This window comes from Bos indicus x Bos taurus, chromosome 3, assembly GCF_003369695.1.
Source record: "Bos indicus x Bos taurus breed Angus x Brahman F1 hybrid chromosome 3, Bos_hybrid_MaternalHap_v2.0, whole genome shotgun sequence".
Taxonomy (NCBI): Eukaryota; Metazoa; Chordata; class Mammalia; order Artiodactyla; family Bovidae; genus Bos; species Bos indicus x Bos taurus.
The window spans coordinates 96223504-96241981 of NC_040078.1; the positions used below are offsets into that span (position 1 = coordinate 96223504).

Sequence of the window (18478 nt, forward strand, 5' to 3'; positions counted from 1 at the left end):
GAATTATTTTCCAGAATCCACAGCCGTTTAACCCAATGCTTCTTGGAGTCTAAAGTGATCTCTGTTGGAGAAAGTGGGTTACGGGGAGCTAAACAACACTTCTGAGGCCCTAAAACGGGGCAAATTATCTTCATTGGGTTTAGGGTTGAAATGCTGAGAAAAGACCCAGTTTGGGGTCTTCGGGGCTAGTCAGTGTAAGTAACCCCTTGGTCCTTACCCTATGCCTCTCTGACATACATGGATGGAAGACTCTGCAGGGCACTGTCGTCTCTGGGTCACCTAAGGACCTACTGCAGGGCCTGGAAGGTAGGGGTCTGAGAAGACATGATCTGAAGTCAGGTCTGTCTCCAGAAGGATGGCAGAAGCCCTGAACCGCAAATCTGTTTACTGAAGAACCTAGAGGAGCCACACAATTCATCTGTTTGCTTTTTATATCTCCTTCCCTTGCCAGTGAGTATAACCCATGTGTGCACAGAACCAAATACACACCCACACACTCACAGAATACATGTGCCGCTGAGCAAGCAGGTGGTGTGACATTCCAACACAGGCGACCTATTGCCAGAGTTATTTTTAACACATATTTTTCTTACTCCAAATCTCACTTACTAACTGATCCTAGGTAAGTCTCTTAACCTCTTTGGGCCTCAGTTTCCTCATTTGTATAAGGGAGAGAATCATTATTTTAAGAATCAGAGCTGATGTGTGTAAAGCTTCTAGTCTTTGGGAAACTTCAAGGGTTAAATATTATTAAGCATGAAATGCAAAGGAGTTAGACACTATACACACTCAATGTAAGGTATCATTACTATCACTATTATTTCCTTTCAAGCTCATGCACGCCTATCAAGTAACTCCTGGAAGACTCTTTTACAGTATCTTTGGATGCTAACTCAGCTCAACTGCTGGCCAATTGTGTGCCTTTGCACAAGTCACTTCATCTCTGAGCCTGATCTCCAGAGGGATGGGGACCTGGCCACTTTCTCCCACTAAAGAAGTTATGATTCAAAGAACAATTCCTCTGCAGCCTCATTTTGCAAGCATGTACTAGATGGTTCCAGGGAGATCTTGGTAATGCATACTTCCAACGAAGATACTTGTTTCTTCCTAATAGGCAAGTTATCTGCAGTCATCTACATTACTTGGAGGGGAATACTTAATGAAGCAGTCTCTTTTTTCTGCTTTGATGCTGTGTCTGCACCAAGACTGTATTCTCCTTGAGCACAGAGACTTGGTCTCGCCCTCCATGGGTCCTCAGTATTCATGCACAGTTACAAGACATCCCCACTAATCAAGGGGAGAGGAATATCTGTTAACAGGGAACTATCATTTGTGGGCACCTTCTCCTAGCAACCTAGTAATGAATCACTCACTTTCAAAACGCAAAACAGTGTTTGTGTATCTAAATTTGAGTTCAGAGGTTGCAAACTTCTCCACAGGTCAACTCTTTTAAGTTTTGTTTGGTTTGCCTACATAATGCTCTAAAAATTTCTTAGTTGATTCAACCTTTCAAAATTGGGAGATTTGGCATAAAATACCTAGATTTTGGCTTCTACGGAATAAGTGGAAGATCTGACAATGAACTGGGCCTAAATAATCAGCAGTAGCTGAAGAACAGCTGCCCTTTTTAGTGCTCTCCGGCTCACGATGGTTTCCACCACTTCTCAAGGCTTCCTAGAACTATCTCTGAATCTAGCTGCTTATTATTAACCTTCAAAGCTTAGTAATTAACTCTTGGTTTGCCTGCATCTGTGCTGTACATTTAAACTCATGTGTTTTGCATGAAGCAAAAGGAGAGACAGACTTGACCAAAGTTTGCAAACCTACATGGTTCTGAGGAGATCTATATAATGCATGCTTCCAAAGAAGATACTTATTTTTTTCAGATAGGCAAATTATCTATTCCTTCATGAGAGTCAGAGCAAAGAGATAAATCTCATGTCACTTATTAAAGCAAACTGATGCAGAAGAAGTAAATAGCAGCCTGAAAGGCAGAAAAGCAATTTTTAAAAAATTAATAAATGATGAGACTATTAACAGCACAGGAAAAGGGTCTGGTTTTTTCCTTCTCTTTAATATGATTTTTACCTTAAACACTGTGTCCCTTTAGGAAAGGGAAGAAAAGTTAATAAAGGAACCTATCACTCAAACTTAATTTTTAGTATGGCAAATAAACTGCTTTAATGAAAGGGCTGAAATTCCCAGGTTTGCACATTAAATTTTCATTCGTCGTAGAGAATGGAAATTATTGATTCAGCCGTGGCATCATGCATTTTGGATCCTACGGAAGCCCACGTTACTGCTGGGTGCAAACGTGTTGGCAGGGTTTTGATGCTGGGTGAGCACAGGGTGGCTGAGGGGGTGGGGAAAGGGATACAGAGAAGGGAAGGAGGCAGATTGACTCTTCACAGAAAGAAAATAATCAATGTTCCTTGTCTCTAAGATCCACTGAGACAAAGCACTGCTCCTGATTGCACTGTGGGCCAAGGAGTGCATTCTGAGGTCAGAAAAGCCGGGTCCACTCAGCCTTTGGGGAATCCCCAACAGCTTCATGGGATATTTTATTTAAAAAAAGCAGAATGGATGGCTGAGAATTTGATCATAAGCTCTTGGGGAGGCTTGGGTTTTAAGAAAACTAGAGGAAAGAAAAGTACCTTTCTCAGTTCAAGTTAGGGAGGAACAAATGCCTGACATTCTAATGCTGAACTGGATAACAGAGAAAAATCAAACCCACAAATACAGCCATCAACCCAGTGTGGCCTCATCTAAGAGTCAGGTGACAAGAGCATCCCATCTCAAAGCACTGAAAATAGGTATGTTTTTCCTTCGATAGAAATCAACACTCCTGCCTCTCAGAGGATACTCCATAATTATACAACTCTCAATTATTTCCCCCTTAGAGAACTCACAGGGACTGATTCTAAGCTGAGACTGAGGCAATCTGAATCAAGCCCGTTTTGGGGTCTTGGTGAAGCAGACTGTATGAGATCTGGAAAGCAATCATCTTTAGAAATAAGCTAAATGAAATTCCAAAAGTGGAGTGGCTTAAAGGAAAGGAAAGAAGGAAAGAAAGAGGGAAGGTAGAAAGGAAGGAAGGAAGGCAGAAAGAGTAGAAAAGAAAAAATAGATAACCACATAATACATTCACAAAAGAGGTTTCTGTTTTTTGTTTTGATTAACTCCCAGCTAAGATTATCTTACACCAGGTAGCCTCCTTATCCATCTGGATGTTAGAAAAGTAGTCTGTTGAACTAAAAAGTTCTGATTTTGTGTTTTCAGATGCTAAGAGCTGGTGCCATCTATAGATTTCCATTCTGGGAGAGGTTTCTCTTTTGTCCTATTTTGCGTCAGACCTGCTGTCGTGAGGATAAGAGTGCCCAGGAGACACCTCCTCGTGGTTTAATAGGCTATGAAGGATGGGACTCATTAATCGGCTGGCAGCTGCCCCCAAACAGAAATCTGCCCGTAGGTAGGGGAAGAAGGGAAAGGGAGGCTGAGGAGGAGGCAGGCTCCATCCAGGAGACCACCACCGACTGTCAGGGGTCACTGGCCAAAAGCAAACAGCACCGCCTCCTCAAGGATCCCCTCAGGTTGAAACTTGAACCGAGAGCATGACAATCCAGCCACAGAAACCTCCGTCTGGAGGAGCAGACTCTGCATAACTGGATTTTTTTTTTTTTTACTAGACTCTGCGTAACTGGATTTTTTTTTTTTTTAACTTAAAACAACCCCTCTTGAGATATTACCTACCAGTCTGATTATTTCTGGATTGCTAGAATGTTACTTTTCCTGTCATCCCTTTACTATGTTCCCAGATGTTATAGTACCCATCCCTATTATACCACTGTGTTTCTTTATAACTGATTCTTCCTTTTCAAGTCTTGTTTAAGACAGTCCTCTTTACCTGTGGGTAAAGCCAAGCTGTTTGGCCTAGCATGTGAGGCCTCTGCCCACCTCCCACCCTCATCTTTTCATCATCTTCTCACTGAATTTCAGGTCATAGAGTTCTGTATGTCATTCCTCACTCACAATGTATATATACATTTTCACAGCTTTGCATGTGGTGTTATCTCCACCTAGAGCAGTTTCTTCCCTTGGCTCTGCTCTGACCATCTTTGAAGGCTTGGGGTCCCCGGCCTTCTTGGTGTGGGTCATCCCTGGCATCTTACCTGCTCCCTGGATAGGAAGTCCTATAGCCTGTGGTCCCCTCCTTCTACTCAGCTCTCACCTTGTTCTTCTGTAATGATCTGTGTCCCTCATTTAGTACAGTAGATAGTAAGTGTCCTTTGAAAAAATGAAGAAGCCACCGCCAGCTCCCTCATAGCCTGGATTTATTAGATCAAAGGATGAAATTTAACCAGTGTCTCCTAAATAAAGAGGCATATAACATATAACCTCTTACCTTTATAGTTTTGGTCTGGAGTCTGAGTCCATTTAAAGTGTTGATGGCTTTCTCTGCATCCTTTGGATCAATATAGTTAACGAATCCATACCCTAAACTCTGTCCTGTGGAAACATTTTTTAAGAGAAAGAGAGAGAGAGCTCATTATCTTGATAGAGGTAACACTTCCCATTGCACTGTGTCAAAACCCTCTAGTATATGGTTCCTTTTATACCAGGGTTTACTCTCAGGTTGAGAAGTTTCTATTTCTTTTATCTCTCACTCTGGCCAGCCTTTAAACTCACAGGAGCTGCCCTAGCTGGGAACTCATAAGTTCTCCTACATCCATACCATATACACATCATATACCCACAAGTGTCCACTTAATTGGGAAGAGGCGGGGCAGGGAAGTGGAAAGAAAGAAGGTGTGGTCTGTTAGAAGAGATTTGAACTGGAGTCCTGGGGTTTTTCCCAGGAATTAAGCTGTGTGACTCTGAATTCATTTAATCTCTTGCTTCCCCCCATCCCCTGATATTTCTTCTCTGCAGATAACAGCACTTGCACAGACAGGTGTGAGAGAGTTAATGAGATACTGAATCTGAAATAAATGCCTACCTGGAACATAGTAGCTGCTCAACAAAAGACAGCTCTGCTATGTTCAGACCTGTAAAATTGGGGCAAGTGCTGGATGCAGTGGCTGTGTCTGCTGCCTCTGTCATGTCAGCCACGCCCACACTCAGAAGACCGTAGCAAGATCCAAGCAGCAAAGACCGGAGACATTTATATTGAAGGCATGGCCTGAATTTAAAGCAATTGCTACAAATCATTCATGCCCTCATCATCCACCCAGCTTAAGAACAATAAAAAGGGGAGGTGGCTCGATTGGAAGGAACTGGGGAGCGCCTAACACAAAGGGAAGAGTGAAAATGAATTCCGCAAAGAGGATTTAGCTACTTTAGGTGAAGATGGCATCAACTTGTCTGAAACGAGCAGTAGCAAGTGACAGGGCTCCCCCCTAAGTGAAATAAAAATAATGTGCTTGCGATCGTGCCACTGATTATAAATAGTCCATCAGCTCTGCCATGTGTCATCAGCCAGAAATATCATTAGGAAACTTTACATTTTCTGACATACCCTTTAAGAAATACAGAGCTTAGGGTGGCTGCACAACCAGCTTGAACTTCCCAGGCAATGTTATTGATTTGTGGGCGGCAGCAGAGCCGAAGGGGAGGAAAATGACAGGACGTCACATGTCAGGAAAGACTGATTACATAAAGCTCTCTTTGGAGTACCGGGGCCAGGGCTGGGAGACAATACAGCAAAAAGTCTGCCATGTCCTGGTGACAGGAGCCCATTTCAGCAGCCAAAAAATCTTTCCAACAGCTTCTGTTTTGCTGGTAAATGTCTGTGTTTATGTTGGTTGTAGGAGGGAACCTGGGAAAACAAGTTGGGTTCCGGATCAGAAAATGGGTGACTTTGTTATTCTTTACAGGGTGGAAGTAGAGAGAATCAGGAGGAAATTCAACTGAATTTTGTCCCTAAAATGGGAAACCTAAAATGACAATACATTAGGATATTCCTTCTGTTTTGGAATAACAAGGTTAGAATAGGAAAGACAGGGGCAAACTTTGCCAGATATGCCTTCACCAGCCAGAATTAGTAGCTGAAGAAGGGGGAGAGAACGTGGAGCACCCTGTAGCTGGGCCCCTTCTCTTACTGTGCTGTGCGTGGTATGTGAGCCATGTGTGTACAAGCAGCGTGTGCATGCACATGCCGGTGCTCAGGCACACACATTCACACACGTGCACAGGAAAGTAAGAATTAGAGACAGAGCTGTGTGTGTGAGAATTACAAGACCCTGCCACATGTTCTGAGAAAATTTTTTGCAAATCCAAAAATACATGAGACTAATTCATTGGCTTAAAAATGTCATTCATCCTAAATTCAGCTTCACCTCATCAAGCCTAGCTAAATTCACCTAATTAAATTTATTTTCATCATGCAAATTTATCAGTCCTATTTACCATGTATATAAGAGAAGCCTTAACAATTGCTGTAAACTATTCTTACAGTTATTTCTTTTGAACAGTCATGCACCAAGTTGAGGGGCTTTAAAAGGCATTTTAAAAGCAATAATCTCAGTGACAAACCTTATGTATGAGTACTAGGAAACAGGTCAGACAGAGTCAATCTATCCAACTAAATTTAATTTGTATAAAATTAAAATGAAATATGGAAAACATAGACAAAACACTCACCACTTAACTTCAAGCAATTCATGACTCACTGCACTGATGAAATATATATGGAAGAATTTATCATGCTTACTAGTGGTGCATGTTCCCTGAGATACTTTCTTTCCAATTATTCATATATTTATGGAAATCTTAAGTATATATAGTGGCTATAATTTTATATTCTATATTTTATCTTTATTTTAGAGCTCTGCTTCAGGAGGAAGGAAAACACACTCGGATTCTAGGAAGGTTCTGAAGGTCAAGTGAAGGAAAGACTCCTGCCCAGCAAGATACATCATATCTACTGACCTGTCTGTGTGGTTGCAAACCCACCATCTCCTTAGTACCTGACTGCAGTGAGCACAACTGTGCTATCCTCACCAGCTTTAGGGTTAGAGAGAGATTGCACTTAACGTCAAGAACGAAGGTGCTTTGGGGAAAACTAAAAAACCCGATGAACATCATTTCAGAATGGAAGGGGAAAAAAGATCAGAGATTCTCCTTGATATAAAATAACGAACTGCAAACTCAAAAACAGGGCACTGCACAGAACAGGAGGAGGAGCCGGGTGGAAAGGCTTGCCTGTGAGTTGAAAGCTATGAGATAAATTGGCAACACAACGAAACTACCTGTGGTTAGCCTAGTTCATGAACAAGCTTCATTCATGTGCTTCTTGCCATCATAGAAGGAATACAGCTAAGTCTAATAAAAAAATACTTGATGGATCTAAGCATATTCTTTAAAAAAAAAAAAAAAAACTCTAGAGAGAATTAAATCCCTTAGGTAGAAAATATAAAAACCCAAGCCTCATTTCTTTCAGAAACTTTTTAGTAATGGGGGGAGGGGGACAGGGAGTAAAATGAGGAAGAATTTTATGTTTTAATTTTGGTGGCCATATATTGGTGATGGGTTTTTGATTTGCACTTCTGTATTCAAATTGTACATAGTCTGTAGAAAAATATGGAGCATACACATTCACAAAGAATATCAACACCATTTCCATGAGGACCAAAAGAGTCACCATACTGGGAAAGACCAGGATAACCAGTCTGGAGTCTAGAGCATCCCAGAAATAGATAAAGTTTCCTTCTTCTTTTTCTCTAATAACTGCATCATCTCCTTTTATCAACGGTAGCAAGATCTGACCATACAGGTATGGTGACAGTACTTTCAGAACATAAAATTAAACTTTTTTTGCTCCAAGTTTATGAGCATATTTTGACAGCAAATCAAAGAAATTAAATCACTGAAGTTGTGTGCACTGAATCATCAATAAAAGAGAAACAATAATTAAAGAAAAGATAAAATGTTATAAAATGACTGCTGCTGCTGCTGTTTGGTCACTAGGTCGCGTCTGACTCTTTGCAACCCCATGGACTGTAGCCTGCCAGGCTCCTCTGACCATGGGATTTCTCAGGCAAGAATACTGGAGTGAGTTGCCATTCCTCCTGTAGAGGCTCTTCTGGACCCAGGGATTGAACCAGCTTGGCAGATGCAGTCTTTACTACTGAGCCACCTGGAAAGCCCCAAATAAAGAGTACCTTCAAAATTTACAAACTATAGTGAGTGCCTGGCTCCCTGATGCCCAGGATAACCCTTTCGTGTGACCAGTCCTTAATAATCCTTAATAGGCTGACCAGCAGGCTTGGATGAGAGGCCTCAGTGACCATGAATGGGAAGAAAGGCATTCTTGGCAGTTTGGGATGGAAACTTAAAATTAGAATGTAATTTTGAAGAGAAAACTGTTACACATAATGGCTACATTTTTAAGGCGCTTTAGTGTATTTTGGATTAAACAGATTCTTGTTTTTAACAAGCTTTTCTTAAATGTGAACCTGAATACTTCTATTTTTTAAATGGTGCACATGTGCACATACACATACAAAGACATGCCGTGTCCTCATACTACGATGTGGCATTATCTCTCTTCTGTTGTAATTCTATACCTAACTTCTCTCCTTAGAAACAGAACACTTCTCCCTATAGAATCTAGTTTATAAAGTCTGCATACTTGAACACAGTAGGTACTCAACAGATATCTGAGAAGGGGAAGAATGAATACGTACATTTGTATTAATTCTCCATTGCTGGAAGTGTATAACCAGAATATGTTTATGTTTGGCAGGAGAAGAGCATGAGAGTGCCTGAGAGGGGAATTCATTTAGTATTTGTGTCAAAGGGAGAACAGGACAACAAGCTGACACCAGAGACTGGAAAAAAAAAAACAAAAAACCAGAAACAAAATATGTCCTGGTGGGTTCCTCTCCAGCACAGATCAGATGAACAGTAAAACCCATCCCTGCCCACCTTTCCATAGAGATCCTGAGCTTCCAAAGTGCTTTCCCACCCATTTTGTCGCATTTGATTCTCACAGCAACCCTGTGGGAGAGAGAATCATCATTCCCAGTTGTGGAAACGGAAGCTCTGAGGGAATGGCAATTTGCTGGAAACTGAAGCTCTGAGGAAATAGCAATTTGCTCTACTCTTTCTGCATAGCTGAAACTAAGTCTAGATCAGGGGATGGCAAACTGTTTTATGTTCAGGGTGAGAGACTAAATAGTTTAGGATTGGTGGGTCCTCTGCTCTGTCATGACAATCCTGCCATTGTACCAGGAAGGCAGCCACGCATAATGTGTAAACTGATGAGCATGACGGAGTGTCAATAAAACTTTATTTAGAAAAATAGGCAGTGGGCTCAATTTGGCTTTTGGGCCATAGTTTGTTGACCCCTGGTCCAGATCTTCTGACTGCAAATCCAGTCTCCTTTGCTGTGACTACAGTTACTCCATTGGAACTAAAGTGTTAGTGACTATTCTGAGGCCTGGAAATTGCTCTGAAGTTTTTTTGAACCACCTGAGAAAAAGCAAATTACCTTCAATAGTTTGTGTTAAGCAGTTTTATTGTATTCAAACTCTAGGAAGTGTTATCATCACAGCTAAATACAACCCCTCATCTTCCAGTCATTCCAGACAGAAGTTGTCCCTTGCTTTGGGGCCCTAGAGGTTATGACAGCAGGACCCTAATTTGACATCCTCACGGCTGATGGCAGCAGAAGAGAAGCTGTCTCCTCTCAGGGCTGACCGGAAGGAACCTCAGCATTTCTGCCCGTCAACCTGCACACTCTGCTCTTTCTCCCAAAACTGTCATTCTCCAGAAACCTGACAGCTACTCCCCTCATCAGCAAAGTCCCCTTGGGGGCAGCCAGGTGGGTAGCTGCTGTTGATAAAAACTTCTGAGTCGAGTAAGGAGTTTTTGTGGATGTTAGAACTCCTAGCTCAGGCTGAAATTCTGTTCTCAAAGCACATGATAAAATCCCCAGTCACCTCAAGATCACCTGCGTGGCAGTAATCCACATGCTGGGTTCACTGCAGCCAACTCCAAACCCCAGGACTCCCTCCCTGCCAGTCCTGGGATGACTTTCCCTGCCGCCAGCTGCCTTGAAACCTATCTCAACACACCCTGAAGTGGGTCAGAGAGCTCCATGGCTATTACTGCATGTATATATGTGTTAGAGTGTGTGGCCCCAAACTGTACTTGTTGTATATCCTTGGTTAAATCATTTAAGCTTCGCCAGCCTGTTCCCTTATCTGGAAAAACAGGGATAATCCCTTATCCTCACAATCAAAGCATCATTGTGGATTAACTATATTAACATGTGGATGAACAGCAGCTACAATTTATTCAGTGCTGACTCTGTGCCAGGCACCCAGCTAAGTGGCTTATAAAATTACCTAATTTAATCCTGTTCGAAATGGGTACCATCAAGCTCACTGTGAGGAGGAGAGGAAAGTGAGGCTAATAACTGTGCAATAACCGGCCCCAAAGTCAACCAGGAAGTAGGCTTCCAGGCTAGGATTTGAATGAACCCAGGTCTATGTGACTTCCCAGTTCATACCTTCTCTCCATGGGGTTTGGCTCTCTGTGCAAAGGCACAGCAGAGTGTCTGACACCAGGCAAGAACTCAAGGGGATGCACACCCCTTATGTTGGGGACCCTTTTCCTTCCTCACAATGACTGGGATGCTTTGAGATTCTAGAGCAGCCATGGCTCTGCTCCTTCCCATCCCACCTCTGTGGTTGTCTGGGTCTTGGCTTTTCTCCTGCAGATTGGGTGTTGGCAGAGCCAACTAATCAGAGGATTTATCTTCTTTTGGTAGTTCACACAATTCCCTCAAATTAAGCATGGTTTAAAGTCTTATTCTTCTAAGTGTGATCCCTGTACCAGCATCACTGGCCTCAGTGGGCACTTCTAAGAAATGCAGCTTTGGCTTATTGCTGTGTGACCCTTGCTAAGTTAAATGAACCTTCCCATACCCTGGATTCTGAGAAAACAACACATCTAACCATAGTTACGGGGAAGGGAAGCTCAGATAGGACTGTGGCCCACAAGGCTTCTCTGTCCATGGAATTTCCCAGGCAAGAATCCTGGAGCTGGTTGCCACTTCCTTCCCCAGGGAATCTTCCAGACTCAGGGATTAAACCCATGTCTCCTGCATTGCAGACAGATTCTTTACTGCTGAGCTACCTGGGAAGCCCCTATGATAGGAAAGCTCTCAGGGTTCCTTAATATGTGCTATTTCTTTTCATTCTCAGATTTTGCATTCTTACATTGCCCCCCTTTTTGCTGTGGTAATCTCATCTGTAAAGTGGACTTACTATTATTTTTTCATGGTGTTATTAGGAGTATTGAGAGTGATAATGCACGTGAAGTGCCTGGTATATAACAGATGCTCAATAGTGCTTCCCTGGTGGCTCGGATGGTAAAAAAAATCTGCCTGCAATGCAGGAGACCCAGGTTCTATCCTTGGGTCAGGAAGATCTCCTGGAGGAGGAAATAGCAGCCCACTCCAGTATTCTTGCTGGGAAAATCCCATGGACAGAGGAGCATGGAGGGCTACAGTCCATGGAGTTGCAAAGGGTCAGACATGACTGAGTGACTAACATTTTCACAATACGTTCTGGTTCCTTTCCTTTTTGCCCCCATGCCCCAATAGACACTGCCTTCACCAATGTCTCTGGGGATGCTATCTCTTGATTGAGACCCCAATCTCCTCAAAGGTGGAGAATATTTCTGATGCTTTACTTTCACACTGGAGCACATACCATGCAATAGGTACATAAATTCCACAATTAACTGACACCTAATACATGCCAGATACTACAAGTGGGCCCACTGTGACCAAAAAATTGTTCCTGCCTTCAGGGAACTTGTCTCACTCCCTCATTCCTAATCAGAATATCAATTCACTAATGGCAGAAACCAAGTCTTTTTGGTTCTCTGCTATGCTCCCAGAGGATGGTGGTAAGACATATGGAACCAGAACTCACGAGACACATTTGAAAGCCCTGTGGGCTTTAATACTGAAGGAGAGAAAATTCTAGAGGTGTTCAAAGCCCCTTCCAATACTTGAAAGGCTGCAATGGGAAGGCAGGGGTAGACTTGCTATGTGGGCTACCAGGGGAGAGAATGAGGATCAGGCAACAGAAGAAAGTTAGGGAGTGGATTTTTGCCTTGATAAGAGGAAGAACTTTCTACAAATGATTTTATAAAGATGTGGGCTGTCTTGTGAGGTGGTAAGCACCCCATGACTAGAACTATGCTAACAGAGGCCAGGTATACATTTTATCAGGGGATGTTGTAGCAGTTAGCAAAATCAACTCATAAGATCCCTTCTAATGCTAAGACACAAAGCTTCTAAATTATATTTATTTGAGACCCCATGTCCACAGTTTATCCTGATTTTCTAAATGAGAAAATAAAAATAATAGAGAATATTTATTAAGCACATACTGTGGGCTAAGCATTTTACATATCAGATCAGATCAGTCACTCAGTTGTGTCCAACTCTTTGTGACCCCATGAATCGCAGCATGCCAGGCTTTCCGGTCCATCACCAGCTCCCGGAGTTCACTCAGACTCACGTCCATCGAGTCAGTGATGCCATTCAGCCATCTCATCCTCTGTCGTCCCCTTCTCCTTCTGCCCTCAATCCCTCCCAGCATCAGAGTCTTTTCCAATGAGTTAACTCTTTGCATGAGGTGGCCAAAGTACTGGAGTTTCAGCTTTAGCATCATTCCTTCCAAAGAACACCCAGGGCTGATCTCCTTCTTTACATACATTATTATCTAAATCTTTATAGTCTCTGAAGCAGGCATTTCTATCCCTGTTTTACAGAAGGGGAAACTGAGGCCTCAAAAAGAGAAGCAACATACCAGGGTTATTTGGCTGGAGAATAGTAGCCAGACTCATCTGATTCCAGAGCCTGTACCCTTCTGCTGTGCCCTGATTTCTTCAATATGTGCTTATTTGTGTGTTAAACATTTGCCCTGACAAAGCACAGTGTGCCTGAGACTTCCAGAGAGCCTGAGTTTTCTAGGACTATTTTCAAATCCTCATTCTTTCCATTTAATTCCCATATATACCCCAAAGTATTCCATTCCCATCTTCTACACTGACTGTGTCTCTCAAACTGGACCTGGTATATCACGGAATGACAGTCTTGGAAAAGACTTAACTATCAATCCTCTTTGAGTCTCCTACAAATTCAGCACCAGACGACCAAGTAAGAAGCAAGCAGTTCACGGCCTAGTAAGAAAATCAGAACTGTGAATCAACAACTATAGTAGAGTGTGGCTAAGTGTTATGATGGAGAGAAGGCGAGAGGATTTTCTAGAAGATATATATGAGCTGAGACTAATTGGAAAAGACTGATATGAGACGAGATAGCCAGGCAATAGACAGACAAGAGCATTCCAGGAGGAGGGGACAGTTTGAGCATCTACTCCTTGAGGAGAGAAGACTGCTACTCAGTTTATAACTATCACTTCCAGGAGGTCAATACTGTTGATATCAACCTGAACTGACAATACCGACTCCAAGTTGAGTGCTCAGATGTATATAAGAGATCTCCCCATAGTCTGGCACAGATTCAGAAACCATTTAGACATCTGAAATTTTGAGTGCCTCAGTTCTCTGCCAACAACAAGCACTATTAAAAAAGGACAGAACCCAGCCTTCCTTCTTCTGATTTCCCAAAGTATTTAAAATTACATTGAAGCAGTACTTGGTTATTTCCAGAGGCTACATTCTGGCTTCCTAAGAAGATGTAATTTCCCAGTTGAAAACTCATCATGTGACATCAAGATGAAAATAAGCAAAGCACTTGGTCCATAGTGGGCATTTGATATAAACTTGTCGAACCAACTGTGTCTCTCAAAGGACCCTAAACTCCTTAGGACAGGGATACAGGTCTTATTAATCTTGGCATAACCCATGTCTGGCACATTGTAGGCTTTCAATAAATCTGTGTTGAATGACTAAATGAATGCATGAATTCAATAAGCAAATAAATAGTAACCAAATAGATATCATTTTTTTTTTGAGGGCTTACTATGTGTTAGTCACTGTACTGAGTGCTTTATTTTTTTTTTTTTTCAAGCTTTATGGAGGTATAATTTGACAAATAAGCTTGTAAGATAAAGTGTACATCATGATGATTTGATATGTGTATACATTGTGAAAGGATTCCTCCCATCTAGTTTATCAACACATATTTATCTTTTTCTGTGGTGAGAACGTTCAAATTCTACCTGACGGCTTTATTTATATCATCTCTTCTGCTTCCTAAAACAATCCTACAAGGTAGGCATGATCACTGCCATTTACCATTGAGAAAACTGATATTCAGAGGCCTCAGATCCCAAGACACAAGTTCATCTGTGTGGACTCACACAGGCTTTTAACAGAGTTTCCTGACTTCAGAGACAATATCAACCAACCTGTTCAAGTAGATGTAAAGTACTACCTCTGCTACTGGGGTAAGGTACATGGAAATTCCGAGTATATATATGATGATTTCCCGGAGTCCCCAAAGCAAGAAGGACCAGCTACAAAGTACACTGTTTCATAAAGAAAGACAATCAACCAATTCTCAAAGGAGGTTTTTTTTTTTTTTTTTGGTTAATTTACCCTTTTGGTTTATCCTATAAAATTGTTGTTGTTTAGTCGCTCAGTCATGTCCGACTCTTTGTGACCCCGTGGACTGTAGCCTGCCAGGTTCCTCTGTCCATGGAATTCTCCAAGCAAGAATACTGGAGTGGGTTGCCATTTTCTTCTCCACGGGATATTCTTGACCCAGGGATTGAACTCAGGTCTCCTGCACTGCGGGCAGATTCTTTACTGTCTGAGCCACCAGGGAAGCCCACCCTATAAAATTAGTTGTTCCAAACAGATCTTCAAACATACTTTTCAATAATAAGCCTCAATAAATTCATCAGGTAGAATTTAAGAACTAATCTGAACCTCATTTTTCTTCTGTCTGTTCAGGAAAGAAAGGCAATTCATAGGATAAAAAGCCAGTATCAAGAATTTAGACTTAAAAAAAAGGAAAAAATACTCTAGGTAATGTATGGGAGAAAATAGAAGCCTCAATGACAACTATCTTACTTTCAGCATTTATCACACAGAAAGAAGTGTTCAGACTGATGACCCTGGCGCAATAAAATATTCTTAATAGAAGCAACATTAAATTAATTTATGTTCAGAATATTCTTACAGACATGAAAGAATAGTCACATCTTTAAATATTTTTAACTAGGAAAAAAAAAGAGGGAGAATTTGGCAAACTCCCAGCAAGCCAGAGAGACGAACTAGAATTCTTCATTCTTGGTTGGCTTACTCTCACATGACACAGAGGTCAGACAGACAAGACTTTCCCCCTAGAATGAATGTGAACCAACTGGTGATTTCAGAAATGCAGCTAATATCAGCGGAGAGTTTAGCGACAAAGGAAGAGGTAGAAAAAGTTATCAGGTTAATACTAATTATATACACTGTAATCAGCCTTTGGGCAAAATGAGATTGTCTTTGGGTGAAATGCCTGTGGAAGAAAGGAATTGCTGTATTTAGGCACTAAAACAATGGCTTTCGAAACTCCCATCAGACACTGTTCTTATAAAGAGCAGGTGGAGGTTTCTGATATCATGTTGGGATTTAAATTAATCGAGATAAGGTATGTGAGAGGGCTTGGTAAAAGGGAGATGCTTCATAAATATTAACTGAATATAAACCTATTAAAATTTCCTTTATTCGAAGTAAAAGAAAATTCATAGCTCCCAACAAAGGAGGTGAGATAAATAATTGTCTGTGCAGAGATAAGTCAACATGCCAAATATGACTTGGAGAAGAACTTTATGGGAAAATCTTGGTCAGTGTGTCTTTTCTGAACTAAGCACCTGGGGTTCTCTGGCCTTGGACTTACTACTAATAGCTGTGGGGAACTCCCTATCCCTACCATCAAAGACTTCACTGATAGCAAAGTGCCATCAGGAAGCTCATGACCATGGTCTGAAAGCTCAGTTTGGTTCCAACAAATGTTAGAAATGAAAGAAAGTCCCCAGATGCATGAAAAAGAAGAGATATAAGAAGCAAAAGTCTATATTTCCTTTTCTTCACCATTCAGCTTACAGGTAAGAAGTAAGACAAAATAAAGAAATAAATGCCCTGATGCTTTTGAACTGTGGTTCAAAAACTGATGATGCTTTTGAACTATGGCATTGGAGAAGACTTGTCAGAGTCCCTTGGACAGCAAAGAGTTCAAACCAGTCAATCCTAAAGGAAATCAGTCCTGATATTCATTGGAAGGACTGATGCTGAAGCTGAAGCTCCAATCCTTTGGCCACTTGATGTGAAGAACTGGCTCCTTGGAAAAGACCCTGATGCTGGAAAAGGTTGACGGGAGGAGGGACAGAGGATGAGATGATTGGATGGCATCACCGACTCGATGGACATGAATTTGAGCAAGTTCCAGGAGTTGGTGATGCACAGGGAAGCCTGGTGTGCTACAGTCCATGGGGTTGCAGAGTCGGACATGACTGAGCAACTGAACTGAAGTGAAAGAAAGAAAAACCTAGGAACAAAACAACTCACACAGAAAGGAGTCTGTAGAGCAAGAATTGAGGAGGAAAGTCAACTTATGTTATTATTTTTTTAAGCCAAGGGCTTCATGGGGAATGGACACCAAGCACGTGTGACCAACCTTATTACATTGAGCTAGATGCCTGGGAGAGGTGAAAATGAAGGCGTATCTGGGATGTGTGTGAGAATCACCAGATGTAAACATTTTCTAATAACTCAGCTTTTTTGAGCAATGGAAAATGAAATGTCACCCTGACAATCAGGAGACCAAAAGAATCCATAATGTAAATAATTTCCAGAACATATCTAGTACTCAATAATTTTCAGCTAAAATGCCGAGTATATGATGGGACTTTGCCGGTGCTTGAGAGATGAACCCATGTGACATCATTTTCTGTTCCTCCTGGGTGTTGGAAAGACTTTCCTGGGTCACCGAGGCCTCCACTTGCCCATCCCCATGCAGTAGATGACCCCACCTCTTTCTTAACAAAAGAAATGAGGTCATCAGGTAGTAACTGGCCCAAATTGTCTTCTTCCCTTCTACCTTAAGGAGCTCCATTTCTTCCTCTTGGTTTAGAGTGTACATTCCACAAAATGTTGGAGAAGAAAAGCTTTTTTGGGTAATGCTACATATTATATACCATTCTTTTTAAGATTTATAGTACACATGAGCACAGACTTAGAGAAGTAGTGATAAAAAGAAACCCCTTCCTAACTTGATTTACTTCAGTTCCCAAAACTCATGCAATCACATAAACTATTTTTTAAACATAAATTACCTATTAAATATCTTTGGGAAAGAAGTTTAGACAGAATTCCCAAATGAACATTACTCTTTGAAACAGAACTGAATTCAAGATATAATTAACCTAAAGTTGGGGGTGTGGACATTGACAATTCCAGAGATACCAGAAGGGCTAGCAGAAAACATGGAGACCAAGCCAGAGATTACGTCTAAGGTCTCTTTTCACTGTGATAGTCCATGATTCTATTTCTCAGAAGACATCACACAGACTTGCTTCTGGGATAATCTAGACAGGACAGAAATGCACAGTGGGGAGATCAGACATCTGTGTATAGATATTCATGTCAGTACACACTGTACATCCTGGAGAAGGAAATGGCAACCCATTCCAGTATTCTTGCCTGGGAAATCCCAGGGACAGAGGAACCTGGCGGGCTACAGTCCATAGGGTTGCAAAGAGTCGGACACGACTGAGAGACTGAGCATACACTGTACAAGTCTGGTTCTAGCTTGCTACATATCAATAGCAACGAGTTCAAGGAGTTTCACTAGGAGAACCAAAGATCCAGGAGAAAAACAAAACATAATTGTGTGTGACTACATGGGCCCCCAAGCAGGAATACACACTTATAGGTATATATACACACAGGCACACATGTGAACACTATCTATACCTTACTAACCAGGCACATTTAGAGAAGTTTAGTATTGTACATAAAAATAGAGGCTTTGGAGTCAAATAAACATGGGTTCAACTTTTCTCTGCCTCTTAGAAGCTGTGTGACCTAGGACAAGTTACTTAACCTTTCTGAGTCTGTTTCCTCACCCGTTTAATAGGACAAATAATACATACACCTCACAGAACTGCTGTGAGAATTATATACTATATGTCAGGTGTTGTTCTGGGTGTTTTACATATACTGATGCTCACAACAATCCTATCACTATCCCTATTTTACAAATGAGAAAACTGAGGCACAGAAAGAATGAAAATTTGCCTGTTATACAGCTAGTAAGGGCTTCCCTGGTGGCTCAGACGGTAAAGAATCCATCTGCAATGCAGAAGACCTGGGTTTAATCCTTGGATCAAGAAGATGCCCTGAAGAAGGGAATGGCTGCCCACTCTAGTATTCTTGCCTGGAGAATTCCATGGACAGAGAAGCCTGGCAGTCCAGTTCATGGGGTTGCAAAGAGTTGGAC

At 41.7% G+C, this 18478-nt stretch overlaps 1 protein-coding gene across 9 annotated transcripts in view; it reads right to left on the reverse strand.

Moving 5' to 3' along the window:
* ELAVL4 (ELAV like RNA binding protein 4) overlaps positions 1-18478 on the reverse strand; it is a 160805-nt gene that overhangs the window by 21052 nt on the left and 121275 nt on the right. For all 9 annotated transcript variants that reach the window (XM_027537309.1, XM_027537311.1, XM_027537307.1 and 6 more), the window contains exon 3: positions 4403-4506. In XM_027537309.1, coding sequence (XP_027393110.1) covers positions 4403-4506 — 104 coding nt within the window. The remainder of the gene's footprint in view (positions 1-4402; positions 4507-18478) is intronic.